Source organism: Ahaetulla prasina, chromosome 5 (genome assembly GCF_028640845.1).
Source record: "Ahaetulla prasina isolate Xishuangbanna chromosome 5, ASM2864084v1, whole genome shotgun sequence".
Taxonomy (NCBI): Eukaryota; Metazoa; Chordata; class Lepidosauria; order Squamata; family Colubridae; genus Ahaetulla; species Ahaetulla prasina.
The window spans coordinates 11,979,944-12,003,079 of NC_080543.1; the positions used below are offsets into that span (position 1 = coordinate 11,979,944).

The following is a 23,136-nucleotide window of genomic DNA, read 5'->3' on the forward strand; positions in this document are numbered from 1 at the left end:
TTTCTGTGCTCTGATTGGATGGGGGTGTGTCCTGTGTTGGTGGGGGCTTGGTTGTGCTCAGTCTGGTCTGTGCTGCAGGGGGATTTGAGCTGGTGAGCTGCATAGCTGTTGTTTGGCTTTGTGGTCGTGCTACATCTTCATAGTGGGTGTCAGTCTGCTGCATGAATGGATTGGAGGGGTTTGAAATGGCTAATGTTGCAGCTGCGGTCTGGCTTCTGGTCCTTGGTCGTGCTTCATGATCAGTGTGGGTTTGGGTCTGCTTTCTGGGTGGATGTGCGGTGGTGACATCCTGTGTGGACCTTGTGAGTGTGGGTCTGGTGTCATTCCTCGTGTTAAGGACTCGTTTGTCAATAAGGGTGGGTTTCCAAATGGCTGGTAGGCGGGAGGTGTCATCTCGTTTGTTCATGCTGTGTGGGCGTTTTTCTATCTCAATGGCTTCTCTGATTATTCTGTTGTTAAAGTGTTCAGTTTTGGCGATAGTTCTGGTCTTTTTAAAGTCAATATCATGTCCTGTGACTTTAAAGTGTTGGACCAGGGAAGAAGTTGGTTCCTCTTTTTTGAATGAGTTCTTGTGTTCTTCAATGCGTGCACTTATTCTTCTGTTGGTTTGTCCAATGTATGTGGTGGGGCAGGCGGTGCATGGGATTTCATATACTCCTTGATTTTCTAACTCAATTTTGTCTTTGGGGTTTCTTAAGATGGTGGATATCTTCTGGTTTGTGCAGAATGTTGTCTTGATGTTGTGTTTGTGGAGGATCTTGCTGATTCTGTCTGTGGTGCCTTTTATATATGGGAGGAGGGCTGTGCCGTTTTCTTGTTCTCTGTCTTGGATTTTAGTGGGGGGTTCTTTTTGGATTAGCTTGGTAATCTTATTTCTTTGGAATCCATTGGATGTTAGTACGTTAGTGAGAGTGTCTAGTTCGGGTTTTAGGTGTTGTTCATCAGCTAAGCATTTTGTTCTGGAGATGAGTGTCTTGGCTACGGAGTTGATCTGTGCTGGGTGGTGGTGTGAGTGCGTGCAGATAGCGGTTTGTGTGTGTTTTCTGCTGGTAGATGGTGTGTCCTAGGGAGCCATTGGGTTTTCTGTAGACTAAGACATCCAGGAAGGGAAGTTGGTTAGTAACTTCTGTTGCCATGGTGAACTGTATTTTGGGGTGTAGGCTATTGAGGTGTGTGAGGAAGTTGTCAAGTTTTTCTTTCCGTGTGGCCAGATTATGAAGGTGTCGTCTACATATCTGAGCCAGAGTTTGGGTTGTGATCAGATTTTTCTAGAGCTTGGGTTTCAAAGTGTTCCATGTAGAGATTGGCAATGACAGGTGAGAGGGTGATCCCATGGGTGCTCCTTCTACTTGTTTGTATTTTTGTCCATTATAGATGAAGTATGTGTTGGATAGGCAGTGGTTGGTCAGATCTAGGATGTGCTTGGGGGTTATATTTGTTTTGGATAGCTGTCAAGGCTTCTTTGATTGGCACTTGGGTGAAGAGGATATGACATCAAAGCTCACGAGTAGGTCGCTGGGCTGTAAGTTTTGTTTCTTTATGATCTCTATGAACTGGAATGAGTTTTTACATGTGAGGTGATGGATTCTGCATAGGGCTGTAGTTGTTTGGCGAGAAATTTGGCTAGGTTTTGTAGAGGTGAGCCTATGGAGCTGACTATGGGTCTGAGTGGGGGTTCCTTCTTTGTGTATCTTGGGAGGCCATAGAGCTTAGGGCATCTGGATGATTTCTCTCTGGGAATGATTCTTTGTTGGATTTCTTCGCTGATGGGGAGGCTTTTATTTTGGATCTAGTGGTTTTTCTAGGTAGGTGGTGGGGTCTGTGTTTAGGGTTTGTATGCAGGGTCTTGGAGTAGGTTGGTTAATTTGGTTTGGTAGTCAGATGTGTTCATAACCACCGTGGCGTTGCCCTTGTCTGCTGGTAGGATTATTATGCTGGTATCTTTTTTCAGGTTAAGTAGTGCTGTCTGTTCCTCTTTGGGTAAGTTGCTTTTGGGTGGCTTGCTGGTGCAGAGGATGTTGGAGATCTCGAGTCTGATTTTGTTAGCGTCATCGGGGTTGATTTTGGTCAGGCTGGTTTCAACTCCGCATATAATGGTTTCGGTGGGGATGTATTTGGGAGTGACTGCAAAGTTGAATCCTTTGGAAAGGACATCGGTTTCAGCTTTGGTGAGGATCCTATCTGAGATGTTATGCACTGTTTGTTTCATGTGTTGCTGTGAGGGTGGAGGGGTTTGTTTCTGGCGTTCTTGTAGTTCCCACCCAATCAGTTCAACCCCCCACTAGCAGTTAAAAGGAAGAAACAGCTGCGATCACACATTGCTCCCAGAAGCACGAAGCTGAAGCCTGAAGATGACGAATGAGACTTCGTCGAAACGTCGCCAAGACACTTCCAATTTTACACGGGAGAAAACCCGAACAACCAAAGACCTATATATATATATATATATATATATATATATATATATATATATATATATATATATATATATATGTATGTATGTATATATATATATAGGAAGAAGAAAAGAAAAACAATAGGACAGGAACGGTAGGCACGTTTGTGCGCTTATGCACGCCCCTTATGGTCCTCTTAGGAATGGGGTGAGGTCAATAGTAGAAAGTTTTTGGTTAAAGCTTTTAGGATTATGAGAAGAGACCACAGAGTCAGGTAAAGTATTCCAAGCACTGACGATTCTGTTACAGAAGTCATATTTTCTGCAATCTAGATTAAAGCGGTTGACATTAAGTTTAAATCTATTGGTTGCTCTTATATTATTGCAATTAAAGCTGAAGTAGTCTTTGATAGGAAGGACATTACAATAGATGATTCTATGAGTTAAACTTAGGTCTTGTCGAAGGCGATGGAGTTCCAAGTTTTCCAAGCCCAGGATTTCAAGTCTAGTGGGATAAGGTATTTTGTTGTTTACAGAGGAATGGAGAACTCTTCTTGTAAAATATTTCTGGACACGTTCAATTGTATTTATGTCAGAGATATGGTGAGGGTTCCAAACAGGTGAGCTGTATTCTAGAATTGGAAATGTTTATATGCTCTAGTTAGTAGTGTAGTGTTTTTGGAAAAGAAGCTACGCAAGATTAGGTTTACAACTCTTAGAGCCTTTTTTGCCATGTATTTGCAGTGGGCTTTGGCACTTAGATCATTTGACATGAAAACTCCAAGGTCTTTAACGGGATGGGGGTCGTCTGTAAGGTAATGTCCATCAAGTGTATACTTAGTGTTTGGGTTCTTTTTTCCTATATGTAAGACTGAGCATTTGCTGGTTGAGATTTGGAGTTGCCAAGTTTTAGACCAAGCGGTTAGATGATCAAGGTCTTTTTGAATGATAGATGTATTATCAGTGGTGTTAAATAGTTTGACATCGTCAGCAAAGAGAACACAATTACTTGAGATATGGTCACAAAGATCATTAATGTATAGTATGAAGAGTGTTGGTCCAAGGACGCTGCCTTGAGGAACGCCACTCTTGACAGGAACAGGATTTGAAAGAGCATTGCCAATTTTGACCACTTGTTGTCTGTTAGACAGAAAAGCAGATATCCATTTGTGAAGGGGTCCTGAAATGCCATAGGATTTTAGTTTTAGGAGAAGTTTATCGTGTACTACTGAGTCAAAAGCTTTGCAGAAGTCTATGTAGATTGCATCTATTGTTTTGCCTTGATCGAGATTTGTAGTCCATATGTTTTTACAGTGGAGAAGTTGTAAGTTGCATGATAATTTTTTCCTGAAACCAAATTGTTTATTGGAGAGTAGGTTGTTTGCTTCTAAGTGTGAGGTAATGGATTGGTTGATGATTGATTCCATGACTTTGCAGGTGACGCAGCATATCATCATCTTCTTTTAATGACCCCATAATCCCTTGCAGGGTAGGGTCTGGGCAACTGAATGGAGCTAGCAGAGTGTTTACTGGTCGGATGCCCTTTCTGTCACCGATGTGGAGTTCTGTTCAGCAGATATATTCTCATTGTGCCCAGTGAGAGAAATATCTGCCTCTACCTAGGATTGAACTCACAGCCTCCTGATTGTGAGGCAAGAGCTCCACCTCTAGGTCACCGCACCACTCCTAAAGTTAATGACTCTTCTGAAGCTTGTAGGTGCCATAACTTTGCCCTTTCAGGCTGCTTTGATGAGAAATTGATTGATATCTGATTTTCTCCAGAGTTAATCCATTTTATCATTTGCCAAACATGAAGCCACCTGAAGAGGATCTCACCCAGTCTTAGAATAGAATGGAAAGGGATGGAATAGAATAGAATGGAATGGAATGGAATGGAATGGAATAGAATAGAATAACAGAGTTGGAAGGGACCTTGGAGGTCTTCTAGTCCATTCCCCTGCTCAAGCAGGAAACCTTATACCACTTCAGACAAATGGTTGTCCAATCTCTTCTTAAAAACTTCCAGTGTTGGAGCATTCACACCTTCTGGAGGCAAGTTTTCCCACTGAATAATTGTTCTAATTGTCAGTAAATTTCTCCTTAGTTCTAAGTTGCTTCTCTCCTTAATTAGTTTCTACCCATTGTTTCTTGTCCTGCCGTCAGGTGCTTTGGAGAATAGCTTGACTCCCTCTTCTTTGTGGCAGCCCCTGAGATATTGGAACACTGCTATCAAGTCTCCCCTAATCCTTCTTTTCATCAGACTAGCCTTGCCCAGTTCTTGCAGCCGTTCTTCATATGTTTTAGCCTCCAGTCCCTTAATCATCTTTGTTGCTCTTCTCTGCACTCTTTCTAGAGTCTCCACATCTTTTTTACATCGTGGCAACTAAAGCTGGCTGCAGCGTTCCAAGTGTGGCCTTTAAGGGTCTTAGGGTCTCCCATTCCATCTTGCACTGATTGCAATTTCTTTTGTAATTTATAATTATATGTCAGCCATCCTTCCTTTTAGTTTGTAACCTACACATAACTCTGCAGATTAACCTTGTCGTAACGATCATATCCCACATTAATATTTAGCTTCCACTCTCTCCCCCTTTTGACGCCCAGAAAGGGCAATTCCTTTAGCTCTTCAGCTGATTAATCAAGCAACTGCAGTAGTCACATATTTTAATTTTAAACTCTTCACATATGGCACCAGATGACTCGTTTCTCACTTCCTAGAATAAACTGTTGACATTTTATGCTGTCCTTAAATGTGCCTTGCAATGCAATTTCTCAGATGTTTTCTTTCCCTACGAAAAAGGCCATTTCTGCATTATTCTCCAGGCACTTGATAGATGCTTTTAAATTTCCCTGGGTGACATTTTGGAGCTAAGCTGATTGTTAATGTTGACATTGTATTCTGCTATGTATCACTTTGAAGCGGCTGGATTTATTAACTTGTCTCAGTCCCTCAAAATTCACTGGTTCGGTAGAAGTTCTTCAATCTGCTTAGATAGATTGTTTAGTCTACAAATTGCTGGTTCGGTTCTCCTGAGTAGCAGGGGTGAAATCTACTTACCTTCCCTAGCGGTTTGGAAGGGTGCACTCCATGTGCGCATGCTCACTTTGCTCATGAGGGCGCATCCGTGCGCGCTTGGAGCCTGTGTGCATGCACAAAACCTTCTGCGCATGCACAGAGGCTCAAAAACAGGTTACTTCCTGGTCAAAACTAGGAAGTAACGATGTCTGGGTGGGTGGGTGGAGCCTCACGTTGCCACCACTACCAGTTCTTCAAACCACGCACCACCATTGCTACCGGATCAACCGAACCAGTCTGAACCGGGAGCATTTCAGCCTTTCTGAGTCTCCTATCATCAACTCATGCCCCTTTTTTTCTAGAGGAAAAAAAAGCTCTACTTTTTTCAGTCTACTTTTCTTCCTGTCATCGGTGCAGTTAATGATGTCCCTTCTCCAGTCTGTGGAGATTTTTTTTTATATAAAAAGTTTTTTTTTTAATTTTTTCAGTTTCAAGGATATAAACTTTCCTTAAGCAGTGTGTCGTCTGGGTACAAACATCACTGTGCGACATCTTTCACCATTTTGCAGCGTCATTCACATTCTTTCTCTAAACTTAAAATTATAACATATGAAATGATTAAACATTCTAAAGCTCTTCATTTTCTTCTTAATACCTTCCAGTGATAAGACCATATAAACATTAAACATCATTATTCTCATCATACGTGTACTAACAATTTTGCTTGTTTTACTCAGGAGTAAACGGCTTATCATTAGTTGTGAAGGCTGGGTCAGAACACCATCAGTCTGTCTCTAAAGGTTCATTTTGGACTATCTCTGAAAAGGATCATTTTCTCGGGTAGTTAATTGTTCCGTACTAGGAGGCATGGGTGGATCAGTGACTTAATGACTTTGGAGATGGTCTTTGCATCAGAGGTTCGAGTATGGAGCTGTTTGAAGAAGTGTAACACATGACATGGTTTATTTATTTATTTATTTGTTTTTCAAATTTTTATACCGCCCTTCTCCGAAGACTCAGGGCAGTGTACAGCAGATAAAACACCAATAATCCAAAAAAATTAAAATACAATATCAAGTTTAAAAATCTAATTCAATCGCTGTAGGTTAAAACTATTAATTAAGAAAATTACAAAAATAGAATAAAACCCCTATTTAAAAGCCCACTAAAAACCCACAATATTAAAATCAATCAGGCCAGCCCCGCTTGGTGAAAAAAGAAGGTCTTGAGCTCGCGCTTAAAGGTCCAAAGATCAGGGAAAAGACGGAGTCCCACCAACAAATCGTTCCACAAGGCCAGAGCCCCCACAGAGAACGCTCTTCCCCTGGGGGCCGCCAGCCGACATTGGTTGGCCGACGGTACCCTAAGGAGGCCCTCTCTGTGAGAGCGGACTGGACGCACCGGACAATGGGAGGTAACTGGCGGCAGCAGGTGGTCCCATAAGTATCCTGGTCCCATGCCATGGAGCGCTTTAAAGGTGATAACCAGCACTTTGAAGCGCACACCGGAAGACCACCGGCAACCAGTGCAGCCTGCGCAGGAGAGGTGTTACATGGGAGCTACGAGGTGCTCTCCCAATCCCCCGCGCGGCCGCATTCTGTACCAGTTGGTTGAATGTGCTACTCATCTCTTTTGCCTCTGGAAACTTGGGAGAGAAACAAGAGTAACTTTGCATTTAGTGCACGTCCCTTGCAGTCTCTAGGACAACTTCATCTTGGGTCAAACAAGAAGTCCTGAGTGCTCTTCAGCAATCTCAGACACCAGGCATTTCAAGGACAGCTGAGTAAGCCTTGGGAGATCCACCATGAAGGGCATTTTGAAGGAGGAAGAGTCTTAATTTCTTTTCAGCTGCTAATTGGGGATGACTTCCTTTTTTTCCAGAGCCTAATGCTGGGAAAGATTGAGGGCAAAAGAAGAAGAGGACGACAGAGAACGAGGTGGCTGGATGGAGTCACTGAAGCAGTCAGCGTGAACTTAAATGGACTCCAGGGGATGGTAGAGGACAGGAAGGCCTGGAGGAACGTTGTCCATGGGGTCGCAATGGGTCGGACACGACTTCGCAACTAACAACAACAATGAAAATACTGCTTCAGAAGAGAGAAACGGAGCCTTGGGGGTTTTTCCCCCATGCCCACCCTTCCTGTCCTAATGTTCTCTTTGACTGTATCCAATTTCGTATAGTTATTACATACTTATGCTTATATATATGCTTATATATTGTGTAGTTATTTCATGCTTATGCTTATATATACTGTTGTGACAAATAAATAAAAATAAAAATAAATAAAATAAAGCTACTAGCTGGCCAGACCGAAAACTTGCAAACAAGTTTTGCAAAAGTATCAGTTGTCTTCTAGATTGTTAGAAGAGTGACTTTAAATGACAGGCTAAGCCTGGACAGCTGACGGAGAACAATCCAATTTTTGTATGCATCCTGCGAATGGTCCTTACAAATGCTTGCATTGGGATCAATTTATTTTCAGGTAGCTTCAGTTTCTTGCCTGTTTCTTGCCTGTTTTTACTGCTGTTGTGTTGTGTCTTGCCCACTCTCCCAGCAGCCGGGGCCTTCTTATCTGCTCCCGAACACGGAGGAATGTATGCCTCCTGGCCCCAGTCCTGGCTCCATGCCCAGACAAGCTGAAGAGGAGGGGGCACCTCCAGGTCCCAGCCCTGGCTCCATGCCCAAGCAGGCTGCAGAGGAGGGAGCACCCCCCGGCCCCAGCCCTGGCTCCATGCCCAGGCAAACGGAGCAGCTAGACCCCTCCCCCTCCTCCACAGCATGTGAGCCTCAGGAAGGTTTATTTCCAACAGCTGCTGATTGGAGTGACCCTCGCATCAGAAGACTGGATAGGCGGAGGCAACAGAAGGAAGGGAGGGGCAGGCCTTAATGAGTGCTGAGTCATGGAGCCACACCCCATGGCCTATATAAAGGATCTGCTTTCTGGCAGTCTCATTTTTTCATTTCATTTTTTCTAACATTTCTCCCACATTTCTTACTTTTCTATTAATACATTTATCTATCTTCTTTCTCTTCTTTCTTCTTCACTCGTATCATTACAACATTATCTTATATATATATATCTTCTCTAACTACTGATAAAATTGCCCCGTATCTTAAAATATTCCAATTCCTCTCTTTCTTTAATTGTCAAAGTCAATCTATTCATTTCTGCACAATCCAATGTTTTTGTACTTACTTCTCCCTCTGTAGGGATTTTCTCTGCTTTCCATCTTTGCGCAAATACTATCCTCGCTGCAGTTTTGACATGTATAATGAAATATGTATTTTCTTTATTAAATTTCTCTGTTAATATACCCAATAGGGACCTTTAAGGTCTTCTAGTTCAACCCCCTTCCTAGGCAGGAAACCCTACACCACTTCAGACAAATGGTTATCCAATCTCTTCTTAAAACCTTCCGGTGTTGGAGCATTCACAACTTCTGAAGGCAAGTTGTTCCACTGATTAATTGTTCCAATTGTCAGGAAATTTCTCCTTGATTAGTTTCCACCCATTGCTTCTTGTCCTGCCTTCAGGTGCTTTGGAGAATAGCTTGCCTCCCTCTTCTTTGTGGCAGCCCCTGAGATATTGGAAGACTGCTATCATGTCTCCCCTAGTCCTTCTTTTCATTAAACTATGATAGATAAAAATGATAGATTCCTTCCTTCCTTCCTTCCTTCCTTCCTTCCTTCCTTCCTTCCTTCCTTCCTTCCTTCCTTCCTTCCTTCCTTCCTTCCTTCCTGATTAGTTTCCACCCATTGCTTCTTGTTCTACCCTCAGGTGCTTTGGAGAATAACTTGACTCCCTCTTCTTTGCGGCAGCCCCTGAGATATTGGAAGACTGCTATCATGTCTCCCCTAGTCCTTCTTTTCATTAAACTATGATAGATAAAAATGATAGATAGATTGATTCCTTCCTTCCTTCCTTCCTTCCTTCCTTCCTTCCTTCCTTCCTTCCTTCCTTCCTTCCTTCCTTCCTTCCTTCCTTCCTTCCTGATTAGTTTCCACCCATTGCTTTTTGTTCTACCCTCAGGTGCTTTGGAGAATAGCTTGACTCCCTCTTCTTTGCGGCAGCCCCTGAGATATTGGAACACTGCTATCATATAACCCCTAGTCCTTCTTTTCATTAAACTAGACGTGCCCAGTTCCTGCAACCGTTCTTTATATGATTTAGCCTCCAGTCCCCTAATCCTCTTTGTTGCTCTTCTCTGCACTCTTTCTAGAGTCATAAAAAGATAAATAAAATGTGTGATTTTGGGACATAGTGCAAATCAAAGTGTCTGCACTGGCAATATTAACTCTTAATATTTGTATATTAATAACAGTCTCCTTTTAGGGTCAAAAAAGCGATGTGGTGGTCTAGTGGTTAAGATGCTGGGTTGGCGACCAGAAGGTCAGATGTTCCAGATCCAAGTGCTGCAAGATGGGATAGGCTCCTGTTCCTGCCCCAGCTCCTGCCCAATTTGCAGTCTGAAAGCACAGAAATGCGAGTAGATAAATGTAGGTACCACTTTGGTGGGAAGATAACAGGGTTCTGTGTGCCTTGGCGTATAGTCATGCTGGCCACATGACCAGAAAAGAGTCTTCAGCAAATACTGGCTCCCTTGGCTAAAAAACAGAGATGAGCATTGCCTCCCCCCACCCCCCCGAGTCAAACACAACTGGACAGGAAAAACCTTTACCTTTACTTTAATTTAAAAGGTAAAGTTTCCCCTCGCACATATATGCTAGTCGTTTCCGACTCTAGGGGGCGGTGCTCATCTCTGTTTCAAAGCCGAAGAGACAGGGCTGTCCGAAGACGTCTCTGTGGTCATGTGGCCGGCATGACTAAACACCAAAGGCGCACGGAATGCTGTTACCTTCCCACCAAAGGTGGTCCCTATTTTTCTATTTGCATTTTTTACGTGCTTTCGAACTGCTAGGTTGGCAGAAGCTGGGACAAGTAACGGGAGCTCACCCAGTTACGCGGCACTAGGGATTCGAACCGCTGAACTGCCGACCTTTCGATCGACAAGCTCAGTGTCTCAGCCACTGAGCCACCACATCCCTTATTATACCTCCCTTTATCTTTACTTTACTTAACTGTCATCTGCACCTCTATAACTGTCTGGTTTGGTTCTGCAACCCAGCAAGACAGACACAGACTTCAGAGGATAATTAGAACTGCAGAAAAAACAATTGCTACCAACCTGCCTTCCATTGAGGACCTGTATACTGCACGAGTCAAAAAGAGGGCTGTGAAAATATTTATAGACCCCTCACATCCTGGACACAAAGTGTTTCAACTCCTACCCTCGAAACAACGCTATAGAGCACTGCACACTAGAACAACTAGACACAAGAACAGTTTTTTTCCCTGAAGGCCATCACTCTGCTAAACAAATAATTCCCTCAACACTAACTATTGACTAAATCTGCACTACTATTAATCTTCTCATCCTTCCCATCACCCATCTTCTTCCACTTATGACTATATGACTGTCACTTTGTTGCTTGTACCCTTACGATTTATATTGACAGTGTTTCCTGATTGCTTATTTGTACCCTATGACTAGCATTAAGTGTTGTACCTTATGATTCTTGATGAAGGTATCTTTTCTTTTTATGTACACTGAGAGCGTATGCACCAAAACAGATTCCTTGTGTGTCCAATCACACTTGGCCAATAAAAAAATTCTATTCTATTCTATTCTATTCGATTCGATTCGATTCGGTAAACCCTAATTAATTCACAAGTAGCAATAGTACCCAGCAAATGGGATCCAGTGAATCCCAAAATTTCCATGAATATAGTTTGAAGGCACATAGCAAGAAAGTTGTAAGATGGTGGAATGAAATAGAAGCAAAAATGGTGAGCCTCATATAATTATATATGTGGAGGAGGAGGAGGAGAAGGAGAGGAAGGAGGAGAGGAGGAGCAGGAAAAGGAACGGGGGAGGAAGAGGAGAAGGAAAGGAAGAAGGAGAGGAGGGGCAGGAAAAGGAACGGGGGAGGAAGGAGGAGAGGAGGAGCAGGAAAATGAGCAGGGGGAGGAGGAGGAAGGGAGGAGGAGATGAGGAGGAGGAATAGGAGGGAAAAGGAGAAGGGGGAGATGAAGATTATTATTATTATTATTATTTATTTGATTTTTATACCGCCCTTCTCCCGAAGGACTCAGGGCGGTGTACAGGCAAAATAAAACAAACAATACAAAGTACAATTTAAAATGCGATTTAAAAAACTTATTTAAATTAGCCTGGAAATTTAAAATTTACCATACATTAAAAATCCCATTTAAAATTGATAAAAATTTGACATTAAAATTCAATTCAAGCCAGCCCCGCGCGGATGAAAAGGTGTGTCTTCAGTTCGCGGCGGAAAGTCTGAAGGTCAGGTATTTGGCGTAAACCCGGGGGAAGCTCGTTCCAGAGTGTGGGAGCCCCCACAGAGAAGGCCCTTCCCCTGGGGGCCGCCAGCCGACATTGTTTGGCGGACGGCACCCTGAGAAGATAAGGAGGAGATGTGGAGTAGGAGGGAGAAAAGGAGGAGGAGGAATGGCAGAGGCCTGTTTCCAGAATATCCCATCTGCTTCACTATAAATCTTCAAAAATTCAACATTCTGTTGCCATTCCTATACGTAAGTCAACCTTCTATTATTCTGTACCTACCAGTGAGGTCGTGGTTGGGCCAGGATCCCAGCTCACAAGCCCTGCAGGTGTATTCATCAAAGACAAACTCATTCTCTTTACATCGTGTGCAGGTCCAACAGCAGCTGACTTCTCCCTTGCGGATAACCTGAGAGGAACATACAACAAACCTCTTTTTAAACATGTTTTCTAAAGTTTATGAAATGTTATCTTCTTCTTTTTTAAATGACTCCGCTTTTGTGCGGTTTTATGACAGCCACCCATTTTTATTTTTTATTTTACAAAAGGACCAAAGTTGTTCAAGATGATTTCTGGGTGAGTGGTTTAGAGCAGGGCTCTCCAATCTTGGCAACTTTAAGCTTTGCTGGCTGAGGGATTCTGGGAGTTGAAGTCCACAAGTCTTAAAGTTGCCAAGGTTGGAGACTCTTGGTTTAGAGATCCTCGCCCATTTATATAGATGAGTTTTCAGGTTTTGTCTACTTTGGGGCTGAGTTTTGCCCTCCAACTCATTCAGGAAGTTTTGCTCATTATGGTCTTTTACAATCATGATTATTTAAAAACCACAGGTCAAGTCCCTACCTTGGGGCTGGGAGAGAGAATGGACATTCTGCTGAATTCCAAATTCTACCATTTTATTTATTTATGCATTTTATGTATTAAACAAATTTATATAGTGTCCCAACTCACATGACACTGATCTTCATCATCATCTTCATTTAACGACCCGATAATCCAGTGGTGAAATCCAATTTTTTTTACTACTGGTTCTGTGGGCGTGGCTTGTGGGCGTGGTGTGGCTTGGTGGGCGCGGCAGGGGAAGGATACTGCAAAATCTCCATTCCCAACCCACTCCAGGGGAAGGATCCTGCAAAATCCCCATTCCCTCCCCATTCCTGGGGGAAGGATATTGGAAAATCTCCATTTCCACCCCACTCTGGGGCCATCCAAAGGTGGTATTTGCCAGTTCTCCAAACTACTCAAAATTTCCGCTACCGGTTCTCCGAACTGCTCAAAATTTCCATTACCGGTTCTGCAGAACCTGCAGGATTTCATCCTTGCTACAATCCCTTGTAGGGTAGAGACTGGGCAACTGAATGGAGCTAGCAGAGTGTTTTAATGGCTGGATGCTCTTCCTGTCACCAATGCAGAGTTTTGTTCAGCGGATATATTCTCAGTGTAGCCACAGAGAGAAATATCTGCCTCTACCTAGGATTGAACTCACAGCCTCCTGATTGCGAGGCGAGAGCTCCACCTCTAGGCCACCGCACTGCACCACTCCACAATGACACTGATAGAAGGTAATATTTGTAGCTCAGGGTTGAACCGTGGAGGCCTCGCTGCTCTCTCGGTACATGCCTGTGGGCGAGGATCTGGGGTGCTGCCCTAGGCTGGATCATGGTGTCAGAGAGATCGGCAATTCCAAACCAGGTGGATTTACCTTAATCTCTCCTTTCTCACACGGTTCACTGCAGACGGATCTGATGACAGAACTTTTCTTGGACCAAATATCATCATCGGTCATCTTCAGCTCACCGTTGTCCCAACTTCCGACATTGATGTAATCATATTGGTCCTTCTTCATTTTCTTAAAGTTCATGATCTCATACCTTTCCAACAAAGAGAGAGAGAGAGAGAGAGAGAGAGGGAGGGAGAGAGAGAAAGAGAGGGAGGGAGAGAGAGAAGGAGGGAGGGAGAGAGGGAGAGAGAGGAGGAGGGAGAGAGAGGAGGAGAGAGGAGGAGAGAGGAGGGAGGAGAGAGGAGGAGAGAAGGAGGAGGAGAGAGAGAGAGGAGGAGGGAGGAAGAGAGAGGAGGAGAGAGAGAGAGGAGGGAGGAGGAGAGAGAGAGAGAGGAGGAGGGAGGAGGAGAGAGAGGAGGAGGAGGAAGAGAGAGAGAGAGAAGGAGGGAGGGAGAGAGAGAGAGAGAAGGAGGGAGGGAGGGAGAGAGAGAGAGAGAGAGAGAAGGAGGGAGGGAGGGAGGGAGAGAGATCATTACATATCTGGTCTTGCATATATTAACCGCAACTAGAATTGTATTTGCACAGCAATGGAAAAATGATGAGATTCCGTCTGAGGGGAACGTAATTAAGAAAATATTAGAATGTGCAGAAATGGATAGATTAACGTTCACTATTAAGGATAAAGAAGACATTGAATATTTTTTTGCTATGGGACATATTCTATCAATGGGTAGACAATAGAAACAGAAACTAGAAAGGAGGAGTTATAAAAAGTGGAAATGTTAATATGGAGAGTTGTTAAAGAAACTGATGTTAAGTATTATTGTTATTATATTATTAATATTCTGGTGATGAATACTAAAACAAATACGTGGGTTATGATCGTTTAAAAATAACTGTACCCAGATCTCACGCTGTTTGATGGAAATTGAATGTTATATAAATAAAACATGGTGGGGGGGAAAGAGAGAGAGATCATCCATTGAACTTAAACTCATAATCAAGTCGAGGGTCCCCGTGAGAAAAGAGGTACAATTTTATTCGTTGGGCTGCTCAGTTTGGGCTGAATTGAAATCAATAGGATTAATATTCGATATGGGCAGCAATCAACATATAATTATGAACGTTGGGTTAGCCATTTGTGACCTTCCCTGCTGGCTTCTGATAAGTAAAGACAAGGGAGTGGGAGGGGGGGGAAGCTGGATTTGCTTAACAACTATGTGGTTCGCTTAACGACTGCAGTGATTTGCTTAACAACCATAGCAAAATGTTGTAAGATCAGGTGCAGCTCATTTAACAGCCACCCTTTTACCACAACCCTGGGCAAATAATAAATTTAATCAATCAATCGATCAATCAATCAACAACCACCTTGCTCAGCAACAGAAATTATGGTCCCAATTGCGGTCGTAAGTCAAGGACTACCTGTGCCACATCCATTGCATTTGGAAGACAATTGTTGTGTCTGCGCCCCCCAAGCCAGGCCCCCTGCCAGAAAGTGACTTGGAAAGTGAGGGGGAAGGGCCATCAGGACTTACCTCGGGAGCACCGGCTTCCCTGGCTCAGCTCCAGGAGCCAGAGGCAGGCCAGGTGGAGGAGATAACGAGGCCTCCGTCCCCTGACTCTTTCCCCCCCAGGCCACGCCTCCAGACCCAGCTGATGGCAATCAGGCCTGGCTGGACCCTAGGTTTCGTAGGCAGGAGAGGCGGGAACAACAGAAGCAGGGGTGGGGCAGGCCTAGGAAGGGCTGAGTCATGGAGCCACACCCCACAGGATATAAAAGCAGCAAGAGCTGCTATGCCACTTCGTAGGAGGCAAATCAACTGCTTGACTAGAGCTGAAGTACTGTTTGTTGACTCATCGGCATCAAGGGAGATAACAGAGTCACTTGGCAGACGCTCGCTAGTTTGCTGCCAGAGCTGATAGTGTCGGCTAATTAAGCCATCGCTCGGACTGAGGCGAGGGGACAGAACAACAATACTATCTTTTTTTTCTCTCTTGCTGAAGATAAGGAAGGAATCTACTATATGTGATGATAAACATTTGAAAAAACATAAACATCTGGTTCGCTGAACCGGTAGTTGCAAGGACTGGCTGGCCTCGCCCACCCCTCCCTCCCCTCCCAGGAGTCTCCACATGGCCCATTTTGGATGCCAGGTAAATGCAGGGCCCACACAGATGCTCTGGGAGGGTGAAAAATGGGCCTCCCAGAAGTTCTGGAACCCGTTTCCAGCCTCTGGAGGGCCTCTAGAGCTCGGGGGAGGCCATTTTTGCCTCCCAGAGGCTCGAGCAATGCCTTTGGAGCCTGGGGAGGGTAAAAATGCCCCCCCCCCCGCCATAGTGCAGGAGACCGAATAGGCCACACCTACCATGGTTGCAACAACTGGTTGCTAACATTTTTGAATCCCACCCCTGTTTATCTGAATCTATCAGATCATTCTTCTCCTAGGCATTAGGAGGGAAAGCAAACTAGAGACAAAGAGAATATGTATTTGGCTGCCCAAAAAAATGCTAAATGCTTTTCCAGGTCTTCTTCAAACGATTTGAAGCCTTTACTGACAGAGGTTCTGCCGACTGGCCAATTCTTATTCAAAATCCAAAATAGTGAGGCATGATTTAAATGCTAGCGCAAAACCAGTTGGTCCGATCCATGGTATCTCCACGAAACAGCTTGTGTGAACATTTAGACATTTTGGAAAACGAAGTGCTTCGGTCCGCTGGAGTGCCATTGTAACATTATCCAAACGGTCACTATATGAACTCTTATAAGTCGAGGACAACCTGTAATTAGCAAGCCAAGGCATGCTGTGTTTTCTAGGTGGTGTGAAATATATACTGTACCGTCCTGGTGAGTCTCCATTCTCGTCAAACAAGATCATATCACCAGAAACCCCGGTGAAATTGGACTTCATCAGTGAATCCAGGAGTTTCCGTCCATCAATTGGCTTCATGGCATCACAAAGACCTGCATAGCCTGGACACAGGGCCGTTTGCATGTTGTGGAGGCCATGAGCCATGGAGTATATCGCATTGATCACAAAACCCATCTTGGAATCTTGCACGTGTTGGGTTCCTAAGGTCAAATTACCTGTGGGGAAAACAACAACAACAATATGTAATGATCACCCCTGTTTCCGGTTTAACAAAATACACTTTATTGTCTGCTTGTTGTACGTTTTTCCTCTTTTTTCCTCTCTCTCTTGGAACCCTAAACGTAAAGGTAAAGGTTCCCCTCGCACAAATATGCTAGTTATTCCCGACTCTAGGGGTCGGTGCTCATCTCCGTTTCAAAGCCGAAGAGCCAGCGCTGTCCGAAGACATCTCCGTGGTCATGTGGCCGGCATGACTCAACGCCAAAGGCGCACGGAACGCTGTTCCCTTCTCACCAAAGGTGGTCCCTATTTTTTCTACTTCCATTTTTTATGTGCTTTCGAACTGCTAGGTTGGCAGAAGCTGGGACATGAGCTCACGTCGTTACGCGGCGCTAGGGATTCAAACCCCTGAACTGCCAACCTTTCAATCGACAAGCTCAGCGTCTTAGCCACTGAGCCATCACGTCCCACACCTTGGAACCCTATGGTAGAATAAATAAAAATATTTGTATTTAGGCAATACTGCGGTTCTCTTTAACACCAGGCCTGACTCTCTATTCTTCAACGGGGTCAGCTAGTAGTTATTTTCATGGAAGTCAACCCACCCGTTCTTTTTTTTTCACTAAGTGGCTCCAAACCAAGAATCTGGCAACTCAACAAAGAGGCTTGCTTTAAAAGAACAGTTGGAAGAAAATGTTCCCTGGCATGTGAGCCGCGAAAAACCAAGTAAAATCTCCCTACCACCAAAAATATTGCCATAGCGACGAAATAGTGTGAGATTGCTAAAGTGGCCTGCCAACGTCAAAGCATGTGTTTCGCAAAGCTTCCCCTGTATGGCGGCTTGAAAGATGTTGGGTAGAAGAAACCATTTTCGGTCCGAAACAGCGGGAGCCACTGAGCACAGAAGGATCTTGTGGGGACAACGGCCGTGATAAGTAATTCTAAATGGAGTTCTTACTCACACCTTCCTCTGGACGTTAATGCCTACGATTCAATTGGAAAGGGAAAGTTTGACACCCCTTGGCAAGGAAAAATTTGTGCCCTACAGTCATTTCCACCCACTCCCCCCCCAAAAATAAGAAAACCCATTTTATATAACCCTTGATCAGGGGTGTCAAACTCGATTTCGTTGAGAGCGGCAATCCAGGTTGTGTTTGACCTCGGGGGGATGGGGGGGAGCGTGGCCAGCTTGATGTCACTCGTGTCAGGGGGGCCCTGTGGCAGCCCAAGCAGCAAAAACAGGCTCCTGAGCTCCGTTTTCGGCTGCGATGGCCTCCTGCAACTCTCTGCCAGCGAAAACGGAGTTGGGAGTGTCACTTGCGGCTTCGCGAGCTCCATTTTTCGGCTGCTACATCCTCCTCTCCCAAGCTCCGTTTTCGCTGGCAGAGGCATGGTGGGCTCATCCTTTGCTGTTTTCAGGACGGCCCCGCTGGCCACATCTAAGCACCCGGCAGGCCAGATCTGATCCCCGGCCTTTGAGATTTACATCCTTGCCCTAGATTGTCCTATGTAATAATCTTATGCACTCCTACAATTCTGTTCACAGTAATGCTCTTCTTCATGACAGATAGGTACCGTTGCTTTGTTATCATACTGTTCTCGGTTCCTGTTATGTTTCCAAGGCCAGCTTCATTTTGGGTTCTTCAGGATTAAGAATTTAGAATGAGAAGGGGATTATTTCTTCTTCTTCTTCTTCTTCTTCTTCTTCTTCTTCTTCTTCTTCTTCTTCTTCTTCTTCTTCTTCTTCTTCTTCTTCTTCTTCTTCTTCCTCCTCCTCCTCCTCCTCCTCCTCCTTCCTCTCCTCCTCCTCCTCCTCCTCCTCCTCTTCTTCTTCTTCCTCCTCCTCCCCCTCCTCCCCCTCCCCCTCCCCTTCTTCTTCTTCTTCTTCTTCTTCTTCTTCTTCTTCTTCTTCTTCTTCTTCTTCTTCTTCTTCTTCTTCTTCTTCTTCTTCCTCCTCCTCCTCCTCCTCCTCCTCCTCCTCCTCCCCCTCTCTTCTTCTTCTTCCTCCTCCTCCTTCTCCTCCCCTCCTCCCTCTTCTTCTTCTTCTTCTTCTTCCTCCTCCTCCTCCTCCTCCTCCTCTCCTCCTCCTCTTCCTCTCCTTCCTCTTCTCCTCCTCCTCCTCCTCCTCTTCTTCTTCTTCTTCCTCCTCCTCCTCTCCTCCTCCTCCTCTTCTTCTTCTTCCTCCTCCTCTTCCTCCTTCCTCTCCTTCCTCTCCTCCTCCTCCTCCTCCTCCCTCCCCGCCTCCTCTTTCCTCTCCTTCCTCTTCTCCTCCTCCTCCCCCTCCTCCCCTTCTTCTTCCTCCTCCTCCTCCTCCTCCTCTTCTTCTTCCTCCTCCTCCTCCTCCTCCCCTCCCTTCCCTCCTCCCTTCTTCTTCTTCTTCTTCTTCTTCTTCTTCTTCTTCTTCTTCTTCTTCTTCTTCTTCTTCTTCTTCTTCTTCTTCTTCCTCCTCCTCCTCCTCCTCCTCCTCCTCCTCCTCTTATTCCTCCTCCTCCTCCTCCTCCTCCTCTTCCTCTCCTTCCTCTTCTCCTCCTCCTCCTCCACCTCCTCCCCTTCTTCTTCCTCCTCCTCCTCCTCCTCCTCCTCCTCCTCCTCCTCCTCCTCCTCCTTCCTCTCCTTCCTCTCCTCCTCCTCCTCCTCCTCCCTCCCCGCCTCCTCTTTCTGATGTAAGATTTTTTTAAAAATTCCATTTGTGAAAAGAGAAATCAAAGCCGTTATTTCTCTGTGGAAGAGGAGGATGGTAGTTCCAAAGTTGCAACGCAAAAGTGCTAAGATGGGTTACCCAAATCTAACCCAGCGAGGAAATTTTGACTGAGGAAAAAACAAGGAAGTTTTTAGAGCAGGGTTCATTGAAATGGAGAAATGAAGGAGAAAGGTGTGAGCGAATGAAGTAGAACAGCATGGAGGCAGAGAGAGAAAATGACGAATCTCTCAACTTTTTTTTTTATCTCAGCAAAAATACTTTCTAAGAAATTCCAGTTCAGCTCAGAATTAAAGTCGAGCCTCCCATTGGCTCAAAGGATACAGGCAGTTATTCCCTGGCTTCCAGTGATCTTCATGCAGATAACTACTGATGTCTTCTCCTCCCAAACTTTCTGGCAGCTCACCAAACAGCTATGAGCAATTTGCCAGGAAGTCCTATTTCCCCATGGCCCTCAGCAGTCTGCCAAACAGCTGGTAATGGGCTATGCTGTTTCAGTCTCTGGGTTCCTACTATTACTTGCATCAAAACCCAACCAGTGATCTTCAGTAGTATCCTAGAGCTATAAGGGGGGCGGGGCATTTAAGTAATTGAGTTCCTACCTCCTGCTCAGTGCAGAAATTAAAGGATCTCCCAAGAGATGGCTTGGAGCAGCAGTGTTGCTCAGAAGTGAAATAATGGAAGATGCACATTTAACTCTGCCATTTTGCTCAGGATTCCTGCTTTCTTTATTTTTTTTATTTTTTTATTTTTTTATTTTGTCACAACATCATACAAAAAGATTATATAGTATATACACATATAAACATATATAGGAAGAAGAAAAGAAAAACAATAGGACAGGAACGGTAGGCACGTTTGTGCGCTTATGCACGCCCCTTATGGTCCTCTTAGGAATGGGGTGAGGTCAATAGTAGAAAGTTTTTGGTTAAAGCTTTTAGGATTATGGGAAGAGACCACAGAGTCAGGTAAAGTATTCCAAGCACTGATGATTCTGTTGCAGAAGTCATATTTTCTGCAATCTAGATTAAAGCGGTTGACATTAAGTTTAAATCTATTGGTTGCCCTTGTATTATTGCAATTAAAGCTGAAGTAGTCTTTGACAGGAAGGACATTACAATAGATGATTCTGTGAGTTAAACTTAGGTCTTGTCGAAGGCGACGGAGTTCCAAGTTTTCTAAGCCTAGGATTTCAAGTCTAGTGGGATAAGATATTTTGTTGTTTTCAGAGGAATGGAGAACTCTTCTTGTAAAATATTTCTGGACACGTTCAATTGTGTTGATGTCAGAGATGTGGTGAGGGTTCCAAACAGGTGAGCTGTATTCTAGAATTGGTCTAGCAAATGTTTTATATGCTCTGGTTAGTAGTGTAGTGTTTTTGGAAAAGAAGCTACGCAAAATTAGGTTTACAACTCTTAGAGCTTTCCTTTGCTTTCCACCAGAAAACAGAAATGTTACCAATAAAGCAGAATATAAAGCAGCTCAGCAGGCTTGAAATGAGGGGTGCTTGGTGCTCCCTGAGCTTGGTTGCTTTCTTGTGGACATTTCATTACCCTAACTAAGTAACAATCCCATTAAAGACCTTGGAGTTTTCATGTCAAATGATCTAAGTGCCAAAGCCCACTGCAAATACATAGCAAAAAAGGCTCTAAGAGTTGTAAACCTAATCTTGCGCAGCTTCTTTTCGAAAAACACCACACTACTAACCAGAGCATATAAAACATTTGCCAGACCAATTCTAGAATACAGCTCGCCTGTTTGGAACCCTCACCACATCTCTGACATCAATACAATTGAACGTGTCCAGAAATATTTTACAAAGAAGAGTTCTCCATTCCTCTGAAAATAACAAAATACCTTATCCCACTAGACTTGAAATCCTAGGCTTAGAAAACTAGGAACTCCGTCGCCTTCGACAAGACCTAAGTTTAACTCACAGAATCATCTATTGTAATGTCCTTCCTGTTAAAGACTACTTCAGCTTCAATTACAATAATACAAGAGCAACCAATAGATTTAAACTTAATGTCAACCGCTTTAATCTAGATTGCAGAAAATATGACTTCTGTAACAGAATCATCAGTGCTTGGAATACTTTACCTGACTCTGTGGTCTCTTCCCATAATCCTAAAAGCTTTAACCAAAAACTTTCTACTATTGACCTCACCCCATTCCTAAGAGGACCATAAGGGGCGTGCATAAGCGCACAAACGTGCCTACCGTTCCTGTCCTATTGTTTTTCTTTTCTTCTTCCTATATATATATATGCTTATACCTCCTAATATTTAATATTTATGTTTATATACTATATAACCTTTCTGTATGATGCTTACATATATTGTTGTGACAAAATAAATAAATAAAATAAATAAACATCAATCAGTGCTCTTCATCAGCTACCATCCATGATTGGGGTAACTCTCCCCTATATTGAAGATATCTCAGAAACAACCAACCGATGAGTACAACCATTTGGCATCTTTGTAGCACACAAAGCATCTAAAATCCTCCAAAACATCTTAAACAAACCAAAAGGCCCAGTAGTCTAAGAACTCTGCCGCCTCCGACAGGACCTGAGTTTAACTCATAGAATCATCTATTGCAATGTCCTTGAAGACTACTTCAGCTTCAATCACAACGATACAAGAGCAAACAATAGATTTAAACTTAATATTAACGGCTCCAAACTTGATTGCAGAAAATATGACTTCAATAACAGAGTTGTTAATACTTGGAACACACTACCTGACTCTGTGGTCTCTTCTCAAAGTCCCAAAATCTTCAACCAAAAACTGTCTACTATTGACCTCACCCCTTTCCTAAGAGGTCTATAAGGGGCGTGCATAAGAGCACAAACGTGCCTACCATTCCTGTCCTACTGTTTCCTTCATTATATACAATTTATATAGTTATTACATGCTTATACTCATATATATACTTATATGTTGTATAGATACTTCATGTTATGTATTCATGTTTGTGCCTTTAAATATTTGAGCGGGAAATCAGCACGTTGCTGATTGGACGAAGCCTCCAGTAGAACTGTATAAAAGGAGAGGTTTTTCTCCCAGCCAGTTGCTGGGTTCACCCTATATTAAAGAGCTGTTGTCACTACCCTGGTCTCCAGCCTCGTTACTTCCCGAACATAACATTGGCGACGAAGGTGGGATCTCGAGGCTAAGGAGAACCAGAACCGAGCTGAAGCACGATAGACCCGAACCCAGCTAACTCAGGGCAGAAAAGCGGAGATGGCCAGTTACACTCCGCCCGCACCGTTTGACCCGGCTAAGGAGAAATGGGGAACTTATATGACCCGTTTCGAAAGCTTTCTAGAAGCCAACGAACTGCAAGGAGTTCCAGATAACCGAAAAAGGGCTTATTTCTTAAGCCACTGTGGTCCGGAGGTCATTGATATCGCGGAAGCCCTGGCAGAGCCAACGCCGTTGCAGTCGGTGTCATGGCCAACTCTACAGACTTTACTAAAAAACCACTTCGCACCAACGCCGTCCAAATACGTGCGGCGGTTTGAATTCGGAGAGCGAAGGCAGATGGAGGGCGAAACCATCGGTGACTACATGGCCGCCCTAAGAAAAGCGTCAAGGACTGCGGATACGCGACCTAGACGAGGTGCTCCTTGAGCAACTCATCCGAGGCGTCAAAGACATCCGTCTGCGGCGGCGGCTGCTAGCAAAGAGCAACCTAACGCTGGCCACCGCTCTGGGCGAAGCCAGGGCACATGAAATGTCCCCCCCAGCGGCGGAGACACTGCAGAAGCCTGTCCCACCAAAGGCGGCGCGAAGGCAACCCGGTGCACCAGGAGGAGGTTCAGACCGAATCCGACGGTGAAGATGAGGA

General features: G+C 44.3%; 1 protein-coding gene across 1 annotated transcript in view; it reads right to left on the minus strand.

Annotated features, from left to right (window-relative positions):
* Window positions 1–23,136, minus strand: part of GRM5 (glutamate metabotropic receptor 5) — a 345,525-nt gene that overhangs the window by 59,854 nt on the left and 262,535 nt on the right. Inside the window, exons 5-7 of the mRNA XM_058185133.1 lie at window positions 16,333–16,579; window positions 13,474–13,642; window positions 12,057–12,183 (exon numbers count right to left, since the gene is read on the minus strand). Coding sequence (XP_058041116.1) covers window positions 12,057–12,183; window positions 13,474–13,642; window positions 16,333–16,579 — 543 coding nt within the window. The remainder of the gene's footprint in view (window positions 1–12,056; window positions 12,184–13,473; window positions 13,643–16,332; window positions 16,580–23,136) is intronic.